The 21,051-nt window shown below is 39.8% G+C and overlaps 1 protein-coding gene across 2 annotated transcripts in view; it reads left to right on the top strand.

The window, feature by feature from the left end:
- Positions 1–21,051, top strand: part of SPMAP2L (sperm microtubule associated protein 2 like) — a 58,352-nt gene that overhangs the window by 11,836 nt on the left and 25,465 nt on the right. For both annotated transcript variants that reach the window (XM_059160603.1, XM_059160593.1), the window contains exons 2-3: positions 8,737–8,767; positions 17,763–17,828. In XM_059160603.1, the coding sequence (XP_059016586.1) occupies positions 8,737–8,767; positions 17,763–17,828 (97 nt within the window). The remainder of the gene's footprint in view (positions 1–8,736; positions 8,768–17,762; positions 17,829–21,051) is intronic.

Raw genomic sequence — 21,051 nt, 5'->3', positions numbered from 1 at the left:
CAAGTGTTGCATCTGTGATGGGTGACATTATGACTGGACACTAGGGGAGTATTTGTAGACCATTCTCCCCTTTTCCTTAGGTCTGAGTCAGCTGAGCCTTAAAAGGTAGAATAATAGATGGGGCGCCTGGGTGGCTCAGTCAGTTGGGCATCTGACTCTTGATTCCAGTCCAGGTGCTGGTCTTAGGGTCTTTAGACAGGGCTCTGCATCATGCTCCATGCTCAGTGGGGAGTCTGCTTCTCTCTGTCTGTCTCCCTCTCCCTTGGCCCTCCGCCCACTTGTCTGTGCTCCCCTCTCTAAAATAAATAGATAGATCTTTTTTAAAAAGTAGAGTAATAGAAAACATCCCAATTCAAAAATTCCATCTTTTTAAAGTTTGTAACCTATCTACTACTATGCTGTAAACTCCTTGAGAGGTGAACTTATCTTACTCACTTTTGTTCTCTCAACACTGGCATCATGCTGCGCATAGTAGAAACCCAGTCACTACTGGGTTGCTGTGTTTCCTGCAGTGCTCCCACATTGACACTCTGAAGTTGTCACTAATGATTCGGATCACCACTCATCTACGATATGCAGGGTACTTCACATATATGTCACTAATCTTTATACAGACATACCCGTTATCTTCCTATCTACAAAGGGAAACTGGGTCTCAGGGAAGTTAAGCAGTTTGCCAAAGTTTGTATGGCTCAGTACCAGAACTGGGGCTTGAGCTGTGCCTGTCTGATGCCAGAGCACACCCACTTTCCTTTACCTAAAATACTTCAGAGGGTAGGCAGTGGTACTTCAGAACTCTCAGATGTGATTAAAAATTCCCCCCCCAAAAAAAAACTGGAACGAGCTGTCCTTATGAGGCCTATTATAATAGGCCTTTACATAACTTGGCCCGTATGATCTATGTTCTCCCACATTTAGCAAAAAACTAAACATGATTTTTTTTTTTTTTTTTTTTTTTTTATTTTTTATTTTTTATTTTTTATAAACATATATTTTTTATATACATATATTTTTATCCCCAGGTCTGTGAATCACCAGGTTTACACACTTCACAGCACTCACCAAATCACATACCCTCCCCAATGTCCATAATCCCACCCCCTTCTCCCCAACCCCCTCCCCCCGGCAACCCTCAGTTTGTTTTGTGAGATTAAGAGTCACTTATGGTTTGTCTCCCTCCCAATCCCATCTTGTTTCATTTATTCTTCTACCCACTTAAGCCTCCATGTTGCATCACCACTTCCTCATATCAGGGAGATCATATGATAGTTGTCTTTCTCTGCTTGACTTATTTCGCTAAGCATGATACGCTCTAGTTCCATCCATGTTGTTGCAAATGGCAAGATTTCATTTCTTTTGATGGCTGCATAGTATTCCATTGTGTATATATACCACATCTTCTTGATCCATTCATCTGTTGATGGACATCTAGGTTCTTTCCATAGTTTGGCTATTGTGGACATTGCTGCTATAAACATTCGGGTGCATGTGCCCCTTTGGATCACTACATTTGAATCTTTAGGGTAAATACCCAATAGTGCAATTGCTGGGTCATAGGGCAGTTCTATTTTCAACATTTTGAGGAACCTCCATGCTGTTTTCCAGAGTGGCTGCACCAGCTTGCATTCCCACCAACAGTGTAGGAGGGTTCCCCTTTCTCCGCATCCTCGCCAGCATCTGTCATTTCCTGACTTGTTGATTTTAGCCATTCTGACTGGTGTGAGGTGATATCTCATTGTGGTTTTGATTTGTATTTCCCTGATGCCAAGTGATATGGAGCACTTTTTCATGTGTCTGTTGGCCATCTGGATGTCTTCTTTGCAGAAATGTCTGTTCATGTCTTCTGCCCATTTCTTGATTGGATTATTTGTTCTTTGGGTGTTGAGTTTGCTAAGTTCTTTATAGATTCTGGACACTAGTCCTTTATCTGATATGTCGTTTGCAAATATCTTCTCCCATTCTGTCAGTTGTCTTTTGATTTTGTTAACTGTTTCCTTTGCTGTGCAAAAGCTTTTGATCTTGATGAAATCCCAGTAGTTCATTTTTTCCCTTGCTTCCCTTGCCTTTTGCGTTGTTCCTAGGAAGATGTTGCTGCGGCAGAGGTCGAAGAGGTTGCTGCCCGTGTTCTCCTCAAGGATTTTGATGGATTCCTTTCGTACATTGAGGTCCTTCATCCATTTTGAGTCTATTTTTGTGTGTGGTGTAAGGAAATGGTCCAATTTCATTTTTCTGCATGTGGCTGTCCAATTTTCCCAGCACCATTTATTGAAAAGGCTGTCTTTTTTCCATTGGACATTCTTTCCTGCTTTGTCGAAGATTAGTTGACCATAGAGTTGAGGGTCTATTTCTGGGCTCTCTATTCTGTTCCATTGATCTATGTGTCTGTTTTTGTGCCAGTACCATGCTGTCTTGATGATGACAGCTTTGTAATAGAGCTTGAAGTCCGGAATTGTGATGCCACCAACGTTGGCTTTCTTTTTCAATATCCCTTTGGCTATTCGAGGTCTTTTCTGGTTCCATATAAATTTTAGAATTATTTGTTCCATTTCTTTGAAAAAGATGGATGGTACTTTGATAGGAATTGCATTAAATGTGTAGATTGCTTTAGGTAGCATAGACATTTTCACAATATTTATTCTTCCAATCCAGGAGCATGGAACATTTTTCCATTTCTTTGTGTCTTCCTCAATTTCTTTCATGAGTACTTTATAGTTTTCTGAGTATAGATTCTGTGTCTCTTTGGTTAGGTTTATTCCTAGGTATCTTATGGTTTTGGATGCAATTGTAAATGGGATTGACTCCTTAATATCTCTTTCTTCTGTCTTGCTGTTGGTGTAGAGAAATGCAACTGATTTCTGTGCATTGATTTTATATCCTGACACTTTACTGAATTCCTGTATAAGTTCTAGCAGTTTTGGAGTGGAGTCTTTTGGGTTTTCCACATATAGTATCATATCATCTGCGAAGAGTGATAATTTGACTTCTTCTTTGCCGATTTGGATGCCTTTAATTTCCTTTTGTTGTCTGATTGCTGAGGCTAGGACCTCTAGTACGATGTTGAATAGCAGTGGTGATAATGGACATCCCTGCCGTGTTCCTGACCTTAGCGGAAAAGCTTTCAGTTTTTCTCCATTGAGAATGATATTTGCGGTGGGTTTTTCATAGATGGCTTTGATGATATTGAGGTATGTGCCCTCTATCCCTACACTTTGAAGAGTTTTGATCAGGAAGGGATGTTGTACTTTGTCAAATGCTTTTTCAGCATCTATTGAGAGTATCATATGGTTCTTGTTCTTACTTTTATTGATGTGTTGTATCACATTGACTGATTTGCGGATGTTGAACCAACCTTGCAGCCCTGGAATAAATCCCACTTGGTCGTGGTGAATAATCTTTTTAATGTACTGTTGAATCCGATTGGCTAGTATTTTGTTGAGTATTTTCGCATCTGTGTTCATCAAGGATATCGGTCTATAGCTCTCTTTTTTGGTGGGATCCTTGTCTGGTTTTGGGATCAAGGTGATGCTGGCCTCATAAAATGAGTTTGGAAGTTTTCCTTCCATTTCTATTTTTTGGAACAGTTTCAGGAGAATAGGAATTAGTTCTTCTTTAAATGTTTGGTAGAATTCCCCCGGGAAGCCGTCTGGCCCTGGGCTTTTGTTTGTTTGGAGATTTTTAATGACTGTTTCAATCTCCTTACTGGTTATGGGTCTGTTCAGGCTTTCTATTTCTTCATGGTTCAGTTGTGGTAGTTTATATGTTTCTAGGAATGCATCCATTTCTTCCAGATTGTCAAATTTATTGCCGTAGAGTTGCTCATAGTATGTTCTTATAATAGTTTGTATTTCCTTGGTGTTAGTTGTGATCTCTCCTCTTTCATTCATGATTTTATTTATTTGGGTCCTTTCTCTTTTCTTTTTGATAAGTCGGGCCAGGGGTTTATCAATTTTATTAATTCTTTCAAAGAACCAGCTCCTAGTTTCGTTGATTTGTTCTATTGTTTTTTTGGTTTCTATTTCATTGATTTCTGCTCTGATCTTTATGATTTCTCTTCTCCTGCTGGGCTTAGGGTTTCTTTCTTGTTCCTTCTCCAGCTCCTTTAGGTGTAGGGTTAGGTTGTGTACCTGAGACCTTTCTTGTTTCTTGAGAAAGGCTTGTACCGCTATATATTTTCCTCTCAGGACTGCCTTTGTTGTGTCCCACAGATTTTGAACCGTTGTATTTTCATTATCATTTGTTTCCATGATTTTTTTCAATTCTTCTTTAATTTCCCGGTTGACCCATTCATTCTTTAGAAGGATACTCTTTAGTCTCCATGTATTTGGGTTCTTTCCAAACTTCCTTTTGTGGTTGAGTTCTAGCTTTAGAGCATTGTGGTCTGAAAATATGCAGGGAATGATCCCAATCTTTTGATACCGGTTGAGTCCTGATTTAGGACCGAGGATGTGATCTATTCTGGAGAATGTACCATGTGCACTAGAGAAGAATGTGTATTCTGTTGCTTTGGGATGAAATATTCTGAATATATCTGTGATGTCCATCTGGTCCAGTGTGTCATTTAAGGCCTTTATTTCCTTGCTGATCTTTTGCTTGGATGACCTGTCCATTTCAGTGAGGGGAATATTAAAGTCCCCTACTATTATTGTATTGTTGTTTATGTGTTTCTTTGATTTTGTTATTAATTGGTTTATATAGTTGGCTGCTCCCACGTTGGGGGCATAGATATTTAAAATTGTTAAATCTTCTTGTTGGACAGACCCTTTGAGTATGATATAGTGTCCTTCCTCATCTCTTATTACAGTCTTTGGCTTAAAATCTAATTGATCTGATATAAGGATTGCCACTCCTGCTTTCTTCTGATGTCCATTAGCATGGTAAATTCTTTTCCACCCCCTCACTTTAAATCTGGAGGTATCTTCGGGCTTAAAATGTGTTTCTTGGAGGCAACATATAGATGGGTTTTGTTTTTTTATCCATTCTGATACCCTGTGTCTTTTGACAGGGGCATTTAGCCCATTCACATTCAGGGTAACTATTGAGAGATATGAATTTAGTGCCATTGTATTGCCTGTAAGGTGACTGTTACTGTATATGGTCTCTGTTCCTTTCTGATCTACCACTTGTAGGCTCTCTCTTTGCTTAGAGGACCCCTTTCAATATTTCCTGTAGAGCTGGTTTGGTATTTGCAAATTCTTTCAGTTGTTGTTTGTCCTGGAAGCTTTTAATCTCTCCTTCTATTTTCAATGATAGCCTAGCTGGATATAGTATTCTTGGCTGCATGTTTTTCTCGTTTAGTGCTCTGAAAATATCATGCCAGCTCTTTCTGGCCTGCCAGGTCTCTGTGGATAAGTCAGCTGCCAATCTAATATTTTTACCATTGTATGTTACAGACTTCTTTTCCCGGGCTGCTTTCAGGATTTTCTCTTTGTCATTGAGACTTGTAAATTTTACTATTAGGTGACGGGGTGTGGGCCTATTCTTATTTATTTTGAGGGGCATTCTCTGAACCTCCTGAATTTTGATTCTTGTTCCCTTTGCCATATTGGGGAAATTCTCCCCAATAATTCTCTCCAGTATACCTTCTGCTCCCCTCTCACTTTCTTCTTCTTCTGGAATCCCAATTATTCTAATGTTGTTTCGTCTTATGGTGTCACTTATTTCTCGAATTCTCCCCTCGTGGTCCAGTAGCTGTTTGTCCCTCTTTTGATCAGCTTCTTTATTCTCTGTCATTTGGTCTTCTATATCACTAATTCTTTCTTCTGCCTCATTTATCCTAGCAGTGAGAGCCTCCATTTTTGATTGCACCTCATTAATAGCTTTTTTGATTTCAACTTGGTTAGATTTTAGTTCTTTTATTTCTCCAGAAAGGGCTTTTATATCTCTCGAGAGGGTTTCTCTAATATCTTCCATGCCTTTTTCGAGCCCGGCTAGAACCTTGAGAATTGTCATTCTGAACTCTAGATCTGACATATTACCGATGTCTGTATTGATTAGGTCCCTAGCCTTCGGTACTGCCTCTTGTTCTTTTTTTTGTGGTGAATTTTTACGTCTTGTCATTTTGTCCAGATAAGAGTAAATGAAGGGGCAAGTAAAATACTAAAAGGGTGGCAACAACCCCAGGAAAATATGCTTTAGCCAAATTAGAAGAGATCCAAAATCGTGAGTGGGGAGAAAGGGGATAAAAAGAGGTTCAAAAAGGAAGAAAGAAAAAAGAAAAAAGAAAAAAAAAAAAAAAAAAAAAAAAGAAAAGAATTTTTTTTTTTTTAAAAAAGAAAACACCTAAGAAAAATGTAAAAAAATATATATATATATTAGATAAACTAGTAAAAAATCGTTAAAAAAGAAAAAGGTAACAGTTAAAAAAAAAAAAAAAATTTTACCCGAAGGCGAGAAAAAAAAAAAAAAAATGAAAAAGAAAAAATTAAATTAACTGCAAGACTAAAAAAAATCACAGGAAAAAAGCCATGAGTTCCGTGCTTGGCTTTCTCCTCCTCTGGAATTCTGCTGCTCTCCTTGGTATTGAAACCGCACTCCTTGGTAGGTGAGCTTGGTCTCGGCTGGATTTCTTGTTGATCTTCTGGGGGAGGGGCCTGTTGTAGTGATTTTCAAGTGTCTTTGCCCCAGGCGGAATTACACCGCCCTTACCCGGGGCCGGGGTGAGTAATCCGCTCGGGTTTGCTTTCAGGAGCTTTTGTTCCCTGAGTGCTTTCCGTAGAGTTCCAGAGGACGGGAATACAAATGGCGGCCTCCTGGTCTCCGGCCCGGAGGAGCCGAGAGCCCAGGGCCCCACTCCTCAGTGCGCCCTCAGAGAACAGCGCCCAGTTACTCCCGTCTGCCTGACCTCCGGCCGCGCTCCGAGCTCACCGAGCCTGCGACCGGTTCAAGGTAACACGGAGCTGCGAGCTTACTGTCGGCTCTGTCTCTGTAGCCGGCTTTCCCGTTCCAATACCCGCAAGCTCTGCGACACTCAGACACCCCCGATCCTTCTGTGACCCTGCGGGACCTGAGGCCACGCTGACCCCGCGTGGGCTTCGCTCCGGTTTAGCCTCTGGAGCGATGTCCCTCCGCGGAACAGACTTTTAAAAGTCCTGATTTTGTGCGCGGTTGCTCCGCCGCTTGCCGGGAGCCGGCCCCTCCCCCCGGGGTCTATCTTCCCGTCGCTTTGGATTCACTTCTCTGCCGGTCCTACCTTTCAGAAAGTGGTTGTTTTTCTGTTTCCAGAATTGCTGTTCTTCTTCTCTTCGATCTGCCGATGGATTTTCAGGTGTTTGCAATCTTTAGATAAGCTATCTAGTTGATCTCCGGCTAGCTGAAGCAGTCTCAGCTTGCTACTTCTCCGCCATCTTGACTCCTCCCCCCCTGATTTTTTTTTTTTTAAGTGGGCTCGATGCTGAGCCCCAGTGTGGGGCCTGAACTCATGACCTTGAAATCAAGACCAGCCAAGATCAAGAGTCAGACACCTGACCAACTGAGCCAACCAGGGAACATGATTTCTTTTAAAGATTTTTATTTATTTATTTGACAGAGAAAGAGAGAGTATGAGCAAGGGTAGGGGCAGAGGGAGAGGGAGAAGCAGACTTCCTGCTGAGTGGCAAGCCCAATGCAGGGCTGGATCTAGGGACCTGAGATCATGACCTGAGCTGAAGTCAGACATTCAACCAACTGAGTCATCCAGGTGCCCCTGAACCATGATTTTTAATTTTCTTAACCATTTATTCTGTTTTAGACACTTAAGATGTATCCAATTTTCCACTGATACCACAATGAACATTTTTGTGCATCGATTTTTTGCTTTGCTTGGAATAATTTTTTTAAAGATTTTATTTTATTTGTTTGAGAGAAAGAGAGAGGTACAAGCTGGGGGAGAGGCAGAGGGAGGGAGAGAAGTATGTTCCCTGCTGAGCAGGATACCCGATGTGGGGCTGGATCCCAGGACCCTGGGATTATAACCTGAGCCAAAGGCAGACGTTTAACTGACTGAGCCCCCCAGGTGCCCCTTTAGAGTACATTTCTACAAGTAGAATTACATTAAGGATGTCAGCCTTGCTGACTTATACTTCCAAATCATTTTTCATAAAGTATACTAGTTTAGGTTTCCACAGCAGTACAAGAGTACTCATCTCATCTTACCCATCTAGTTTCATTATCCTCTGCAAAACTTTTTTTTTTTTGCTAATTTTATAGTTTAAAAAAATCTCATTCTTTACTTACATTGTTTTAATTACAAGCAAGAGTGAACTTTTATTTGTATGTCTTTATATGCGTGTTTATGTCTTCATATATGAATTTAATTTCTGTCCTTTGTCCATTCAAGTTTTGACACATACCTCGGTGTTTTTCTTATTCCTCTATACTTTTATAATCTCAGTTTAAGCCTTTGTCATATGTGCTGCCAGATATTTTCATTTCCTCTTCAGGTTTTACTTTTTGGCACATAAAAGTTTTAAGTTTTAAATATTTTTATTTATATTATTCCTGTATTCTCTTGTCACCTTTAACTCGGATTAAAATCTAGTGATTAAGTAGATATTCTCTTATTTTAGCTCCAGTTCAATTAAAAAAAAATTAACTCCTTGATTAACCTGTGATTTATTTTGGTACATGGTGTGACATATTTAACTTAGCCATTCCCCTAGGTACTTTTCACAGTCTCTTTTTTATTGATTTGTGATGCTGTCTTTATCATCTCTCTGTTCTTATCAAATCTAATGTTTGCTTTTACTTTTCTTTTTGTAGAACCTGGTGTCTGTGGCATTGCAAGAAAACGGTAAGACTGTAGGGATAGTAGTAGTCTCCCCAACTAGCTAGCTGATGGGGCATACTCCATCTGGGGCATCTGAAGGAAAAGCCTATCTGAGGGGTTCCTGTACTTTTTCTTCGTCATTAGGCCATTTTTTCATGACAGTTCCTGTGTAAAAAGGAAATGAGAGATAAACTGATTAAGACGTGAGATGGGGAAAGAAGATTGAGATGCAGGAGAGCTCTCCTCAGATTCACTCAGTGTTTTACAGGTTTGCTAAATCCTAGGTGTATGTCACATGCTGGGTCTAAACCTTTAAGGGACTTGAGATGCTGCATTGACAATCTCATGTCACAGATTGTGTGAAGCTCCATGTCATTGTATCTCCATCTCCCCTTGTCTCTATTTCAAGTACAGTAGCTAATGAAATTTTGAGAAAGTGCTCACTATAGAAAAAAGAAAGCATGTAAGTATAGTACACAAAACAGATGCCTCCTGAAAACTGGTGCTTACTCTTTGTTTGGCTAAGAATGGAGTTAGAAGAAGTAACAGAGTAGAATCATTAAAGAGAAATACCAAAGATTAATATCAATGGCTCATCTAGATGATAATGATAATTTCATTTGTATCTGTTCTTTGAAAAAATGGATTAAACCATTCATATTTGTTGTTGTTATTTAACATTTACAATTATTATTTAGAGTTTTTGGATCCCCCCCCCATCCTTGAGATAAGGAGAGCTCTCTCTCTCTTTCTTTTAAAGATTTATTTATTTGAGAGCGAGAGAGTGGAAGCTTGGGCAAGGGTGGGTAATGGTAGAGGGAGCAGCAGACTCCCTGCTGAGCTCAGTGCCCTATTTGAGTCTTGATCTCATGACCTGAGCCAAAACCAAAAATCTGATGATCAGCTTACTGAGCCACCCAGACACCCCTAGAGTTTTGGGGGTTTATTTGCTATGCTTTCTAGTTTGTTTTTCCTCCTCAGCGCTTTCAGGAAGTAAATAGTACCACCTTATCTTTATGTAATACTTTGCAGTTAAAAAATTTTCATTTTTCTCACAAGAATCCTCAGTTCATAGGGCAGATATAACCAGCTAGATTTTACTGAGGGAAAATGAAATTCAGATAAATTATGTCACTTTCTCAAGGTTGTTTGGTAGCTGAATTAGAAGAGCAGGTAGAACTAACATTTACCAAATATTACCAAGTACCCACTTAAAATACCACACTACTGCAAATAAATGTATTCTGGGTGAGCAAACTCTCCTAACTAGACAATGAAATAGTTTATACCTGATAAGTATTATACTTAAAAAAAAGACTGTGAAGAAAGTGTTTTATTTGGGTGGTTAATTTGGCTTGATTCTATGAGAAAACTATGCTATCTTTATTATTTATTCCTGTCGTCTAAAAAGAATCTTGTTAAAAAAAAAAAAAAAGAATCTTGTTAACGGAATATGCTGTGCCTGATTTTTATGGAAGAAAATATTTTCTGAATATAAAAAACATAGTTAAATGTAGGGGCACCTGGGTGGCTCAGTGGGTTAAAGCCTCTGCCTTCAGCTCAGGTCATGATCTCAGGGTCCTGGGATGGAGCCCCACATCGGGCTCTCTGCTCAGTGGGGAGCCTGCTTCCTCCTCTCTCTCTGCCTGCCTCTCTGCCTACTTGTGATCTCTGTCTGTCACATAAATAAATAGAATCTTAAAACAAACAAACAAAAAAAACAAAAACAAAACAAAAAACCAAATAAACAACATAGTTAAATGTAAAAGAGCATTTGACTGAGAGACTTGTTTGTATTACCCCAAAAGTTTTGACCTGCAATCATTTCCATAACTACTGCTACATAAAGGTATATTATTGTTCTGCACTAAAGGTAAGGATTTCAAAAACTTTCTGAGCTATTGGAAAATTATAGGAGACTAATAACCAATGAAGACATGGGACAGCAATGTAATCCTCATTAAAAAAAAAAAAAACCAACCCCCAACTTTCAATAGTGAAAACCCTTCAACCACATTCTTTTGTTTCCGTCCACAACCCTGACTACACATTGTGAGGTAGTGATGGCATGAAAGAAGGGGGAAACTGTGTTAAGATGAAGAGACAGGGTGGATTTGTGCTGACAAAACCCACAAGAAGTGAAAGAAGAGGATAGGTGATAGGCAGACCTCCACTAGGAATTAGCAAATGTTAATGAGATTATTTCCAGTTGAAGTCACAACTCCGTTAACATGTCAATAGGAATAAATGAGGCAACTGTCATTGATCTATAAAACAATACATTTAAAAAAACTTTATTTAGCTAGTGAAAAAAGGTAGTGAGAGAAACCTTGGGTTGGAAGTGATGACAGAAGCCAGAAGCTCACTTGTATTCTAAGATTAAGGTACATAAGATGTTTCGTTTGCAACTCTGGCTTTCTTTTTCCTCCACCTAGCCCTCCTCCCTGGAAAGTTGGCTCATGCCCGGCTGACTTGATGAAGCCCTTCTGCTGCTGAATAAGAATGTAGATTTTTATTTCCCTCCAATTGACAGTATCTTCCTTGTTTCTAGATATTAACAGGAATGACTTGGGGGTTGCATTATATCAGTTACATAGCTGATCACAAATGTTTTACCACCAAAAAATATTTTGTTTTTCTCTACTTAACAACCACAATCTCGTGTTTTGAAAGATTTTGTTGTTGTTGTTTACAAAACAAGCCACATTTATTATTTTTTTAAAAATTAAGGGCGGATGTACATATAATCAGACCCTCCAATAGCATGAAGTAACATGGAGATGATATAGTTCAGAAACAAACTGGGTATTTGGGGTAGCCTCTACAACCTGACTGTGGGTGGTGTAGGATGCCACTTGACCTTTTGAATTATTCTAAAGGTTGTGGACCCCCATTATTATCCTCATAGGTCCCTTAAGGATTTGAGAACTTTGGACTGGGAACTCATGAATTAAGCAGCAGAGTCCTGAGGGACAAAAAGCAAATAGGTTAACTTCAATAGCAAAGGGGGAAAATTAGAGGAGTCCAGAGTATTGGACATTAGGGAAAAAAGAGCATGGAGGTGAGGTACCATTCTTACTAACTTTAAACCTGTCTTTTGTCTAGAAACCTATTCAAGTGATAAAGGTTTAGTGACGGTTCCATGATTTTCCCTTATAAGCACTTAAACTAAGTTTATATTTTCTTTATTTTTTAAAGATTTATTTATTTTAGAGAGAGCGCGTGCCTTTGCGAATGCTTGCACGTGTGTGGGGAGGTGCAAAGGGAGAGAATCTTGAAGCAGATTTCCCAAAGCATGGAACCTGATGCAGGGCTCTGTCTCTTGACCCATGAGATCATGACCTGAGCTGAAACCAAGAGTCAGATACTGACTTGCTGTCTGACTGAGCCACCCAGGTGCCCCTAAGTTTGTATTTTAAGCCACTAAGTACCAATTTAATTTAAATCAATTAGCATTTGCTGAGCGTTGACTTTAGACAAGATGTCATACTAGATGTCGTGGGAGGGAAAGGAAAAAGTAACTAACATTTATTAAATACTTCATGGTTAGAAGTTGCTAGGCAAGCAACCCTTTGAGATGGACATAGTTATTTTCATTTATAGATGAGACTGACCATTCTGGCCTCCTGTTGTTTTATAACTTAAAGGCTGAAGCAGCACAAATGAATTAGACAGAGGAACATGGAAATAGATAATCTGATTTAAAGATTTAATCTGCCTTGCCTCCTCCCACTCTTCTAAAAGGAGCTTCTTTTTTAAAGATTTTATTTATTTATTTGACAGAGATCACAAGTAGACAGAGAGGCAGGCAGAGAGAGAGGAGGAAGCAGACTCCCTGGTAAGCAGAGAACCTGATGTGGGGCTTGATCCCAGGACCCTGGAATCCTGACCTGAGCCAAAGGCAAAGGCTTTAACCTGCTGAGCCACCCAGGTGCCCCTAAAAGGATCTTCTTGAGGCATTAGTCACCATTTAGTTAGGGAGACCATGTCTTTCACATAAGGATCTGCCCACACTGTGTCAGGCCTGAATCCTACCGGACACCATGGCCAGTGCTTATTTTAATACAAAGACCCCACTGAAAAAGAAGTAGGGCCAATATCCCTGAAGAATGTAGATGTAAAAATTCTCAACAAAAATGTGATGACTTACTTTCTTCAGTAGCAAATGAAATCTAACAGTACAGTAAAAGAATCATTCACCATGATCAAGTGGGGTTTATTTCTGGGCTGCAGGAATATATAAAACCATATGGGGTTCAGTATTCACAAATCAATCAATGTGATACACCATATTAATAAAAGAAGGAATAAGAAGCATATAATCCTCTCAGTAGATGCAGAAAAAGCATTTGACGAAATGCAGCACCCATTCTTGATAAAAAACCCTCAATAGAGTAGGGATAGAGGGAACATACCTCAACATCATAAAGGCCATATACAGAAAGCCCACAGCTAATATCTCCTCAATGGGGAAAAACAGAGCTTTTCCTCTATAGTCAGGAGCAAGACAGGGATGGATGTCCATTCTCACCACTGCTATTTAACATGGTACTGGAAGTCCTAGCCTTAACGAGCAGACAACAAAAAGAGAAGGCATCCAAATCCTTCTCAAGGAAGAAATAAAACTTTGACTATTTGCAGATGATTTGATACTCTATGGAGAAAACCCAAAAGACTCCACCAAAAAATTGCTAGAATTAATACATGAATTCAGCAAAGTCATACGATATAAAATCAATGTACAGAAATCTGTTGCATTTCTATATACCAATAATGAAACAACAGAAAGAGAAACCAGGGAATCAATCCCATTTACAACTGCATTAAAAACCATAAGATACCTAGGAATAAACGTAACCAAACAGGTGAAAGATCTGTACTCCAAAAACTATGAAACACTTATGAAAGAAATTGAAGATGACTCAAAGAAATGAAAAAAAAATTCATACTCAAGGATTGGAAGAACAAATATTGTTAAAATGTTTATACTACCCAAAACAATCTATACATTTAATGCAATCCCTATCAAAATACTACCAGCATTTTTCACAGAGCTAGAACAAACAATCCTAAAATTTGTGTGGAACCACAAAAGCCTCCAGATCACCAACGCAGTCTTGATAAAGAAAAACCAAGGTGGAGGCATCACAATTCCAGACTTCAAGCTCTATCGCAAAGCTGTAATGATCAAGACAGTATGGTGCTGGCACAAAAGCAGACACATAGATCAATGGAACAGAATAGAGAACAGAATAGAGAACCACAATTATATGGTCAACTAAGCTTCAACAAAACAGGAAAGAATGTCCAGTGGAAAAAAGTCTCTTCACTAAAGAGTTTTGGGAAAATTGGACAGCCACATGCAGAAGAATGAAACTGGACCGCTTCCTTAACACCATACACAGAAATAAATTCAAAATGGATTAAAGGCTTAACTGTGGGACAGAAAACCATCAAAATCCTAGAGGAAAACACAAGCAGTAACCTCCTTGACACTGGCTTTAGCAATTTCTTACTAAATAAATATGTCTTCTGAGTCAAGGAAAACAAAAGCAAAATGAACTATTGCGACTTTGTCAAGAGAAAAAGCTTCTGCGCAGCAAAGGAAACAATCAACAAAACTAAAAGGCAACCTTTGGAATGGGAGGATATACTTGCAAATGACATATCTGATGAAGGGTTCGTATCCAAAATTTATAAAGAACTTATCAGGGCGCCTGGGTGGCTCAGTGGGTTAAGCCACTGCCTTCAGCTCAGGTCATGATCTCAGGGTTTGGGATTGAGTCCCGCATAGGGCACTGCTCAGCAGGGAGCCTGCTTCCTCCTCTCTCTCTCTCTGCCTGCCTCTCTGCCTACTTGTGATCTCTCTCTGTCAAATAAATAAATAAAAATCTTAAAAAAAAAAGAACTTATCAAATTCAACACTCTGAAAGCAAATAACCTAGTTAAAAAATGGACAGAAAACATAAACCGACATTTTGCCAATGAAAACATCCAGATGGCTAACAGATACGTGAAAGGATGCTTAACATCACTCATCATTGGGGAAATATAAATCAAAACTACAATGAGAGGGACTCCTGGGTGGCTCAGTCATTAAACAGCTGCCTTCCACTCAGGTCATGATCCCAGGGTCTTGGGATCAAGCCCCGCATTGGGCTTCTTGCTCAATGGGGAGCCTCCTTTGCCCTCTCCCACTAACCCCATCCCCTGCTTGTGTTCCCTCTCTGACTGTCTTTGTCAAATAAATAAATGAAATCTTAAAAACAAAAACTACAATGAGATATCACTTCACACCTGTCAGAATGATTAAAATCAACAACACAGAAAACAGATGTTGGCAAGGATGCAGGGAAAAGGGAATCCCTTCTACACTGTTGATGGGAATACAAACTTGTGCAGCCACTCTGGAGAACAGTTTGGAAGTTCCTCAAAAAGTTAAAGATAGAGCTACCCTATGGTCCAGCAATTGCCCTACTTGGTATTTACCCAAAGGATGCAAAAATGCTGATTCAAAGGGATACACGTCGCCTGATGTTGTTTACTGCAGCATTATTAACAATAGCCAAGTCATGGAGAGAACCCAAATGTCCATTGACTGATGAGTAGATAAAGAAGATGTGGAATAATGGACTATTGCTCAGCCATCAAAAGAATGAAATCTTGGGAGGAGAGGTAAGAGGATGGAGTAGGAGGGGCACCCTGAACTTGCCTCATCCCTTGAACACAGCCAGATCAACATATCATTTTGAACATCTAGGAAATGGAGCTAAGGATTAAGAAAACAGTCCGCACAATTAGAGAGAGAGAATGTGGCAGTTGCTTGGTTCGGAGCCATGAACTGGAGGAGAGAAAAGCCACAGGGCTGCGGAGGGAAGGGAGCCCTTTTCTCGGAGAGGGGAAGAGAGAGCAGCTCGTAGGGTTTGCACAAGGCATCATGGTGCGGGGATCCTCTGAGTTACACTGGGAGAGAATGTTCTCCTTCCCACAGTACATTTGGAAGAGGGCATATTGCCTCTGCAAGGACAAAATATCCGCTGGGCGCCACTGAGTGGCTGTTCCACGTCCGGGAACAGGCGTGCACAGAGGTGTGCACAGAGGGCAGATACCTGGTCACAACTCTTCACTGCGTTTCATTCACCATATGCTTCACGCACCTGTGTGGCCCTGCAACTGCTTTTCTGGGACTGAATGGTGCCCGTATGGCGCGGTTATTCTCTGGGGGAGGGGAGCAGGTCTGCACTTTCTGGGTCTTTTAAGATTGGGGGTTTTGAATCCCTGCCAGAGGCCAGAGATAAAACACAGAACTATGGCGCTGGATATGCCAGCAGCCCGGGACCAGACAGGTTGAGGACAAGGACCTGACGGAAACCTGGGACACAGGAGGGGAGATTATTCACTCTTCTGTGAGGGCCTCCTGAGCAGCCATGAGTTCCCCCTACCTGCAGATGAGAGAATGGGCAGATGCCATCTTCCACAACATGCAAAAGACAGAAATTTTGGCAAAATGACAAGGCAGAGGAATTCTCCCCCAGAGATTTGCTCAAACAGATAGAAGCAATATACCTACACAAGAATTTAGGATAGCAGCTTAAGCATACTAGCTGGGTTTGCAAGAAGTATAGAAGACACCGGACCCTGTGTGCAGAGATAAAAGACCTAAGAACTTGTCAGGCCGAAATAAAAAAATGCTTTCATTAAGATGCAGAAATGACTGGATGCAATCCTAACCTGGATGGGAAAAACTGGTATCTCATGTATCAGTAGGTGATATAGGAGATAAAATCATGGATAGTAATGAAGCCAGAAAGAAGAGGGAAGGAAAATTATTAGATCATGAATACAAACAGGGAATTCAGCAATTCTACAAAACACAATAGCAAGCAATGCTGAGGTAACAAGATGCTAGGCTCTTAATGCAGTAATGACTTAATGCAGTAAAAGTTTATTTCTCCCTCATGTCGCAGTCCAGTGTCAGATGGCTGGGCTCTTCTATTAGCTATGCCATCTTGAATATATGGCTTCCAGAGTCACTGCAACAGGGGAAGAGGGAGAAGGGGAGGCACACTAGCTCCTAAGCTCTTAGCTTGCCCTGGAATTGATACTCCACACTTCTGCTGAAGTTGGATGTAACTATGCACATGGCTCTAAACAAGGGAGGGCTGCCTAGGTGGCTCAGTTGGTTAAGCTTCTGACTCTTGATTTCAGCTCAGGTCATGATCCCAGGGTCGTGAGCCCAAGCCCCATGGAGGGCTCCACACTGCGCATGGAGTCTGCTTAGATTCTCTCTCTCCCTTTCCATCTGCCCCTCCCCCTTCTCTAAAACAAACAAATAATAAAAATAAAAAATTAAACAACTGTTGTGGACGTTGGGGAAGGTACTTGCTATGGTGAGTGCTGTGAGTTGTGTAAGACTGATGATTCACAGAGCTGTACCCCTGAAGCAAATAATACATTATGTGATAATAAAGAAAATAAGCAACTGAAGGGAGGCTTGGAAATGTGGAGGAACACATATAGGTGTGTGTGTGTGTATTTCTTTTTTTTCCCCCCTGGAACAAACAGGGAAGGTTCAAAGGAGCAGAGTAGGGAAGAAAAGGGGGTTGAGTGGTACTCAAAGCATATTTTGCCTATTTCATAGCTTTCCCAAAGCCAAATACTCTGTCTGAAACTTATCTATGCAATCTCCTCAGAATCCAGTGCCGTCAGGCCATTTACAAATTAACTTAGTTTGGGAATTGAGAATTCTTCCCATGAAATGTGCATTTTATCTGAGGTCTTCTGGAGACAATAAACTCTTAGTTTTATTGCATATTTATCATGACTTCAGGAGTGAGAATTTGGGGTCCACAATATTTTTGAATACTTTGAACTTTCATTACTCTTCAGATCACATCAAATAGGGCTCTGGGTTTCCTCCCCCCCCCCCTCCACAAGATGGGATTTGTTTGAGTGGGAGTTGTCTGATATAATCATATTTAAAGCATTCTCTCTGAATTAATCAGTTGGTATTTGTTAGTTTATTTTCTAGGAAGAGAATCCAAGATCTTTCTAGGCCCAAAAAACAATGGGGAACCCCAGATAGGTAAGACAACATCCCATAGACTTGTTTGGGAGGACTGTGTTCCCTACATTAAATAGGTAAGTATTGTTTTTACTTGCCCACTAACCTTGCATCCCAGGTTTATCTACTCTGTCGTCAACTGGACCCACTGAACCAATATTGTCCCTTCAGTTAAGTCAACACATGGAAGGCTACCCCTAAGTCGGTGTTCTCAAATTAGTCTGCATGTGGAATCACCTGGGGACCTATTAAAACACTGATACCTGGGCCCATTCCCCAGAAATCTGATTTACTTGGTCTGGAGTCCAGCCTTGGCTTTGGGAGTGTTAAAAACCCCCAGATGATTCTAATAAGCAAACGGGTTTGAAAACCACTTTGAAATTCTTGAGTCCATCCTTTGGATTCAACTTTGCTGCTTCTAACATACCGTCTCTAAGCCTCTGCCTAGAGCAAACCTCTTCTCTGGCTCTCCGGCCAGTAGGACCTGGTGACCTCCGAGCCTTGATCACAGGATCCCCACTTTTCTTGTCTCTTGAGGAAAGCTTTAATTTTTTCCTTTTTTCCCCCTGATCTCCTATTGTTTTTTAAAAATAATACACTTTATTTTTAAAGCAGTTTTAGGTGTAGAGAAAAACTGGCCAGAAGTACAGAGAGAGTTTCTGTATTACTACCACTCCTCTTGTTTTTCCCATTATTAACATCTTGTGTTAGTGTGGTACATTTATTACAGTTGGTGAAGAAATATTGACACATTACTCACTAAAGTCTGTAGTTTACATTAGGGTTCACTTTTTGTGTTGTACAGTTCTATGGATTTTGACAAATGCATGCCATGTATTCACCATTACAGTATTATGTAAAATACTTTCCTTGCCCTAAAAATCACGTGTGCTCTACCTATTCGCCTCTTTCCCTCTGTGCTCCCTTCTCCAAAACCCTGGCAACCACTGCTTTTTTTACTCTATCTACAGTTTTGACAGTTATTCGATGCTGTCATATAGTTAAAATGATACAGTATATAACCTTTTCATATTGGCTTCTTTCGCTTAACTTAAATATATATTTAAGGCTCCTCTGTGTCATTTCATTGCTTGGTAGCTCATTTCTTTTTAGCAGTGATGAATATTCCATTATCTCGTTGTACCACAGTTTGGTTATCCATTCATCTCTTGAAGGAAATATTGTTGGTTCCAGTTTTTGGCAATTATGAATAAAGATGCTATCAACATTGATGTGCAGGTTTTCTTTTCTTTTTTTTTTTTTTAAAGATTTTATTTATTTATCAGAGAGAGAGAGGGAGAGAGCGAGCACAGGCAGACAGAATGGCAGGCAGAGGCAGAGGGAGAAGCAGGCTCCCTGCTGGGCAAGGAGCCCGATGTGGGACTCGATCCCAGGACGCTGGGATCATGACCTGAGCTAAAGGCAGCTGCTTAACCAACTGAGCCACCCAGGCATCCCCAGGTTTTCATGTATATAAAAGTTTTCAACTCATTTGGGTAAACACCGAGGAATGCAATTTCTGGATCATATGGTAAGAATGTTTTAGCTTTGTAGGAAATTGTAAACATCTTCTGAAGTATCTACCAATCCCACCATCAATGAATAAAATACTTCCTGTTGTTCTGCATCCCCACCAGCCTTTGGTGTTTTGTATTTTGGCCAGTCTAAAGGTGTATAGTTGTATCTCTCTCATTATTTTAATTTGTAATTCTTTGATGACCTGATGCTGAGCATATTTCATATGTGTTCAGCTCTTTTGCACTTTTTAATTGGGTGTTTTTCTTAATGTTGAAATGTAAGTGTTCTATGTCTATTTTGAATACCAATCTTTTATCAGATTCTATAGACTGAATGTTTATGTTCCCCTAAAATTCATAAATTGAAAACCTAATCCCCAACATAATAGTATTAGAAGGTAAGGCCTTTGGGAGGTGATTTAAATCATAAGGATGGAGCACCCATGAATGGGATTAATGTCCTTATGAAAGAGACCTCAGAACTCCCTTGCTCCTTCAGCAATGTGGGAATACAGCGATAAGATGCCTGACTGTGAACCAGAGAACAGGCACCAAATCTGCTGACGCTTTGATCTTGGATTTCCCAACTCCCAGAATTGTGAGAAATAGATTTCTGTTTATAAACTACCCCATCTGTGGTATTGGTACTGTAAGATTGTCAGATGTCAGATATGTGTCTTTCAAGTATTTTCTCCTAGTCTGTGGCTCATCTTTTCATTCTCTTAGCAGTGTCTTTTGCAGAGCAGAAGTTTTTAATTTGAATGAAGTTCAACTTATCCATTTTTCTCTTTCATGGATCATGCTTTGGTCATATTTAAAAATGAGTTGCTAAAGTTAAGTCACCTAGATTTTCTCTTACATTACCTTCTAGAAGTTTTATAGTTTGGGGTTGTACACTAAGAGCTATGATACATTTCAAGTTAATTTTTGTGAAAGATGTTTCTAGATTCTAGATCTGTATTTTTCCCTTGATCTCTTTGTCTATTCTTTCACCAATACCGCTGTCTGATTACTGTAGGGTTATAGTAAGTTTTGAAGTCAGGTACTGGCAGTCCTCTGATTTTGTTCTTCTTTTTCAATATTGCATTGTCTATTCTGGATCCTTTGCTTCTCCACACAAATTTTAGAACTAGTTTGTGAAAGAATATCCACAATGTGACTTGTGGATATTCACTATCCCACAATGATTGGGATTGCACTGGATCTGTAGGTCAAGTTGGAAAGAACTCACATTTTGACAATATTGGCTCTTTGTATCCATGAACATGGACTCTCTCTCCATTTATTTAGTTCTACTTTGATTTCTCTCACCAGAGTTTTGTAGTTTTCTTTATAGAGATCTTATACTTATGTTGTTAGATTTACATGTATGTATTTATATTTTTTTGGTGCTAATGTAAGTAGTCTTCTGCTTTTAGTTTCAAATTCCCATTGTTCATTGCTGGTGTATATGAAGTCAATAGAATTTGAATATTAATGTTACATCCTGAAACTTTACTATAACTTGAAAGTTTAATTTTCAAATTGCTTGTTTTTAAAATTAAGAACATAATATTCTTTTTATCAAATTTTTATTTTTTAAAATTTCTTTTCAGTGTTCTAGAATTCATTGTTTATGCACCACACCCAGTGCTCCGTGCAATACATGCCCTCTGTAATACCCACCACCAGGCTCATGCAATCGCCACCCCCCAAAACCCTCAGTTTGTTTCTCAGAGTGCACGGTC

This window comes from Mustela lutreola, chromosome 1, assembly GCF_030435805.1.
Source record: "Mustela lutreola isolate mMusLut2 chromosome 1, mMusLut2.pri, whole genome shotgun sequence".
Lineage (NCBI taxonomy): Eukaryota > Metazoa > Chordata > Mammalia > Carnivora > Mustelidae > Mustela > Mustela lutreola.
The sequence above is the reverse complement of the archived record's forward strand: the minus strand, read 5'-3'. Positions and strand labels throughout refer to the sequence as shown.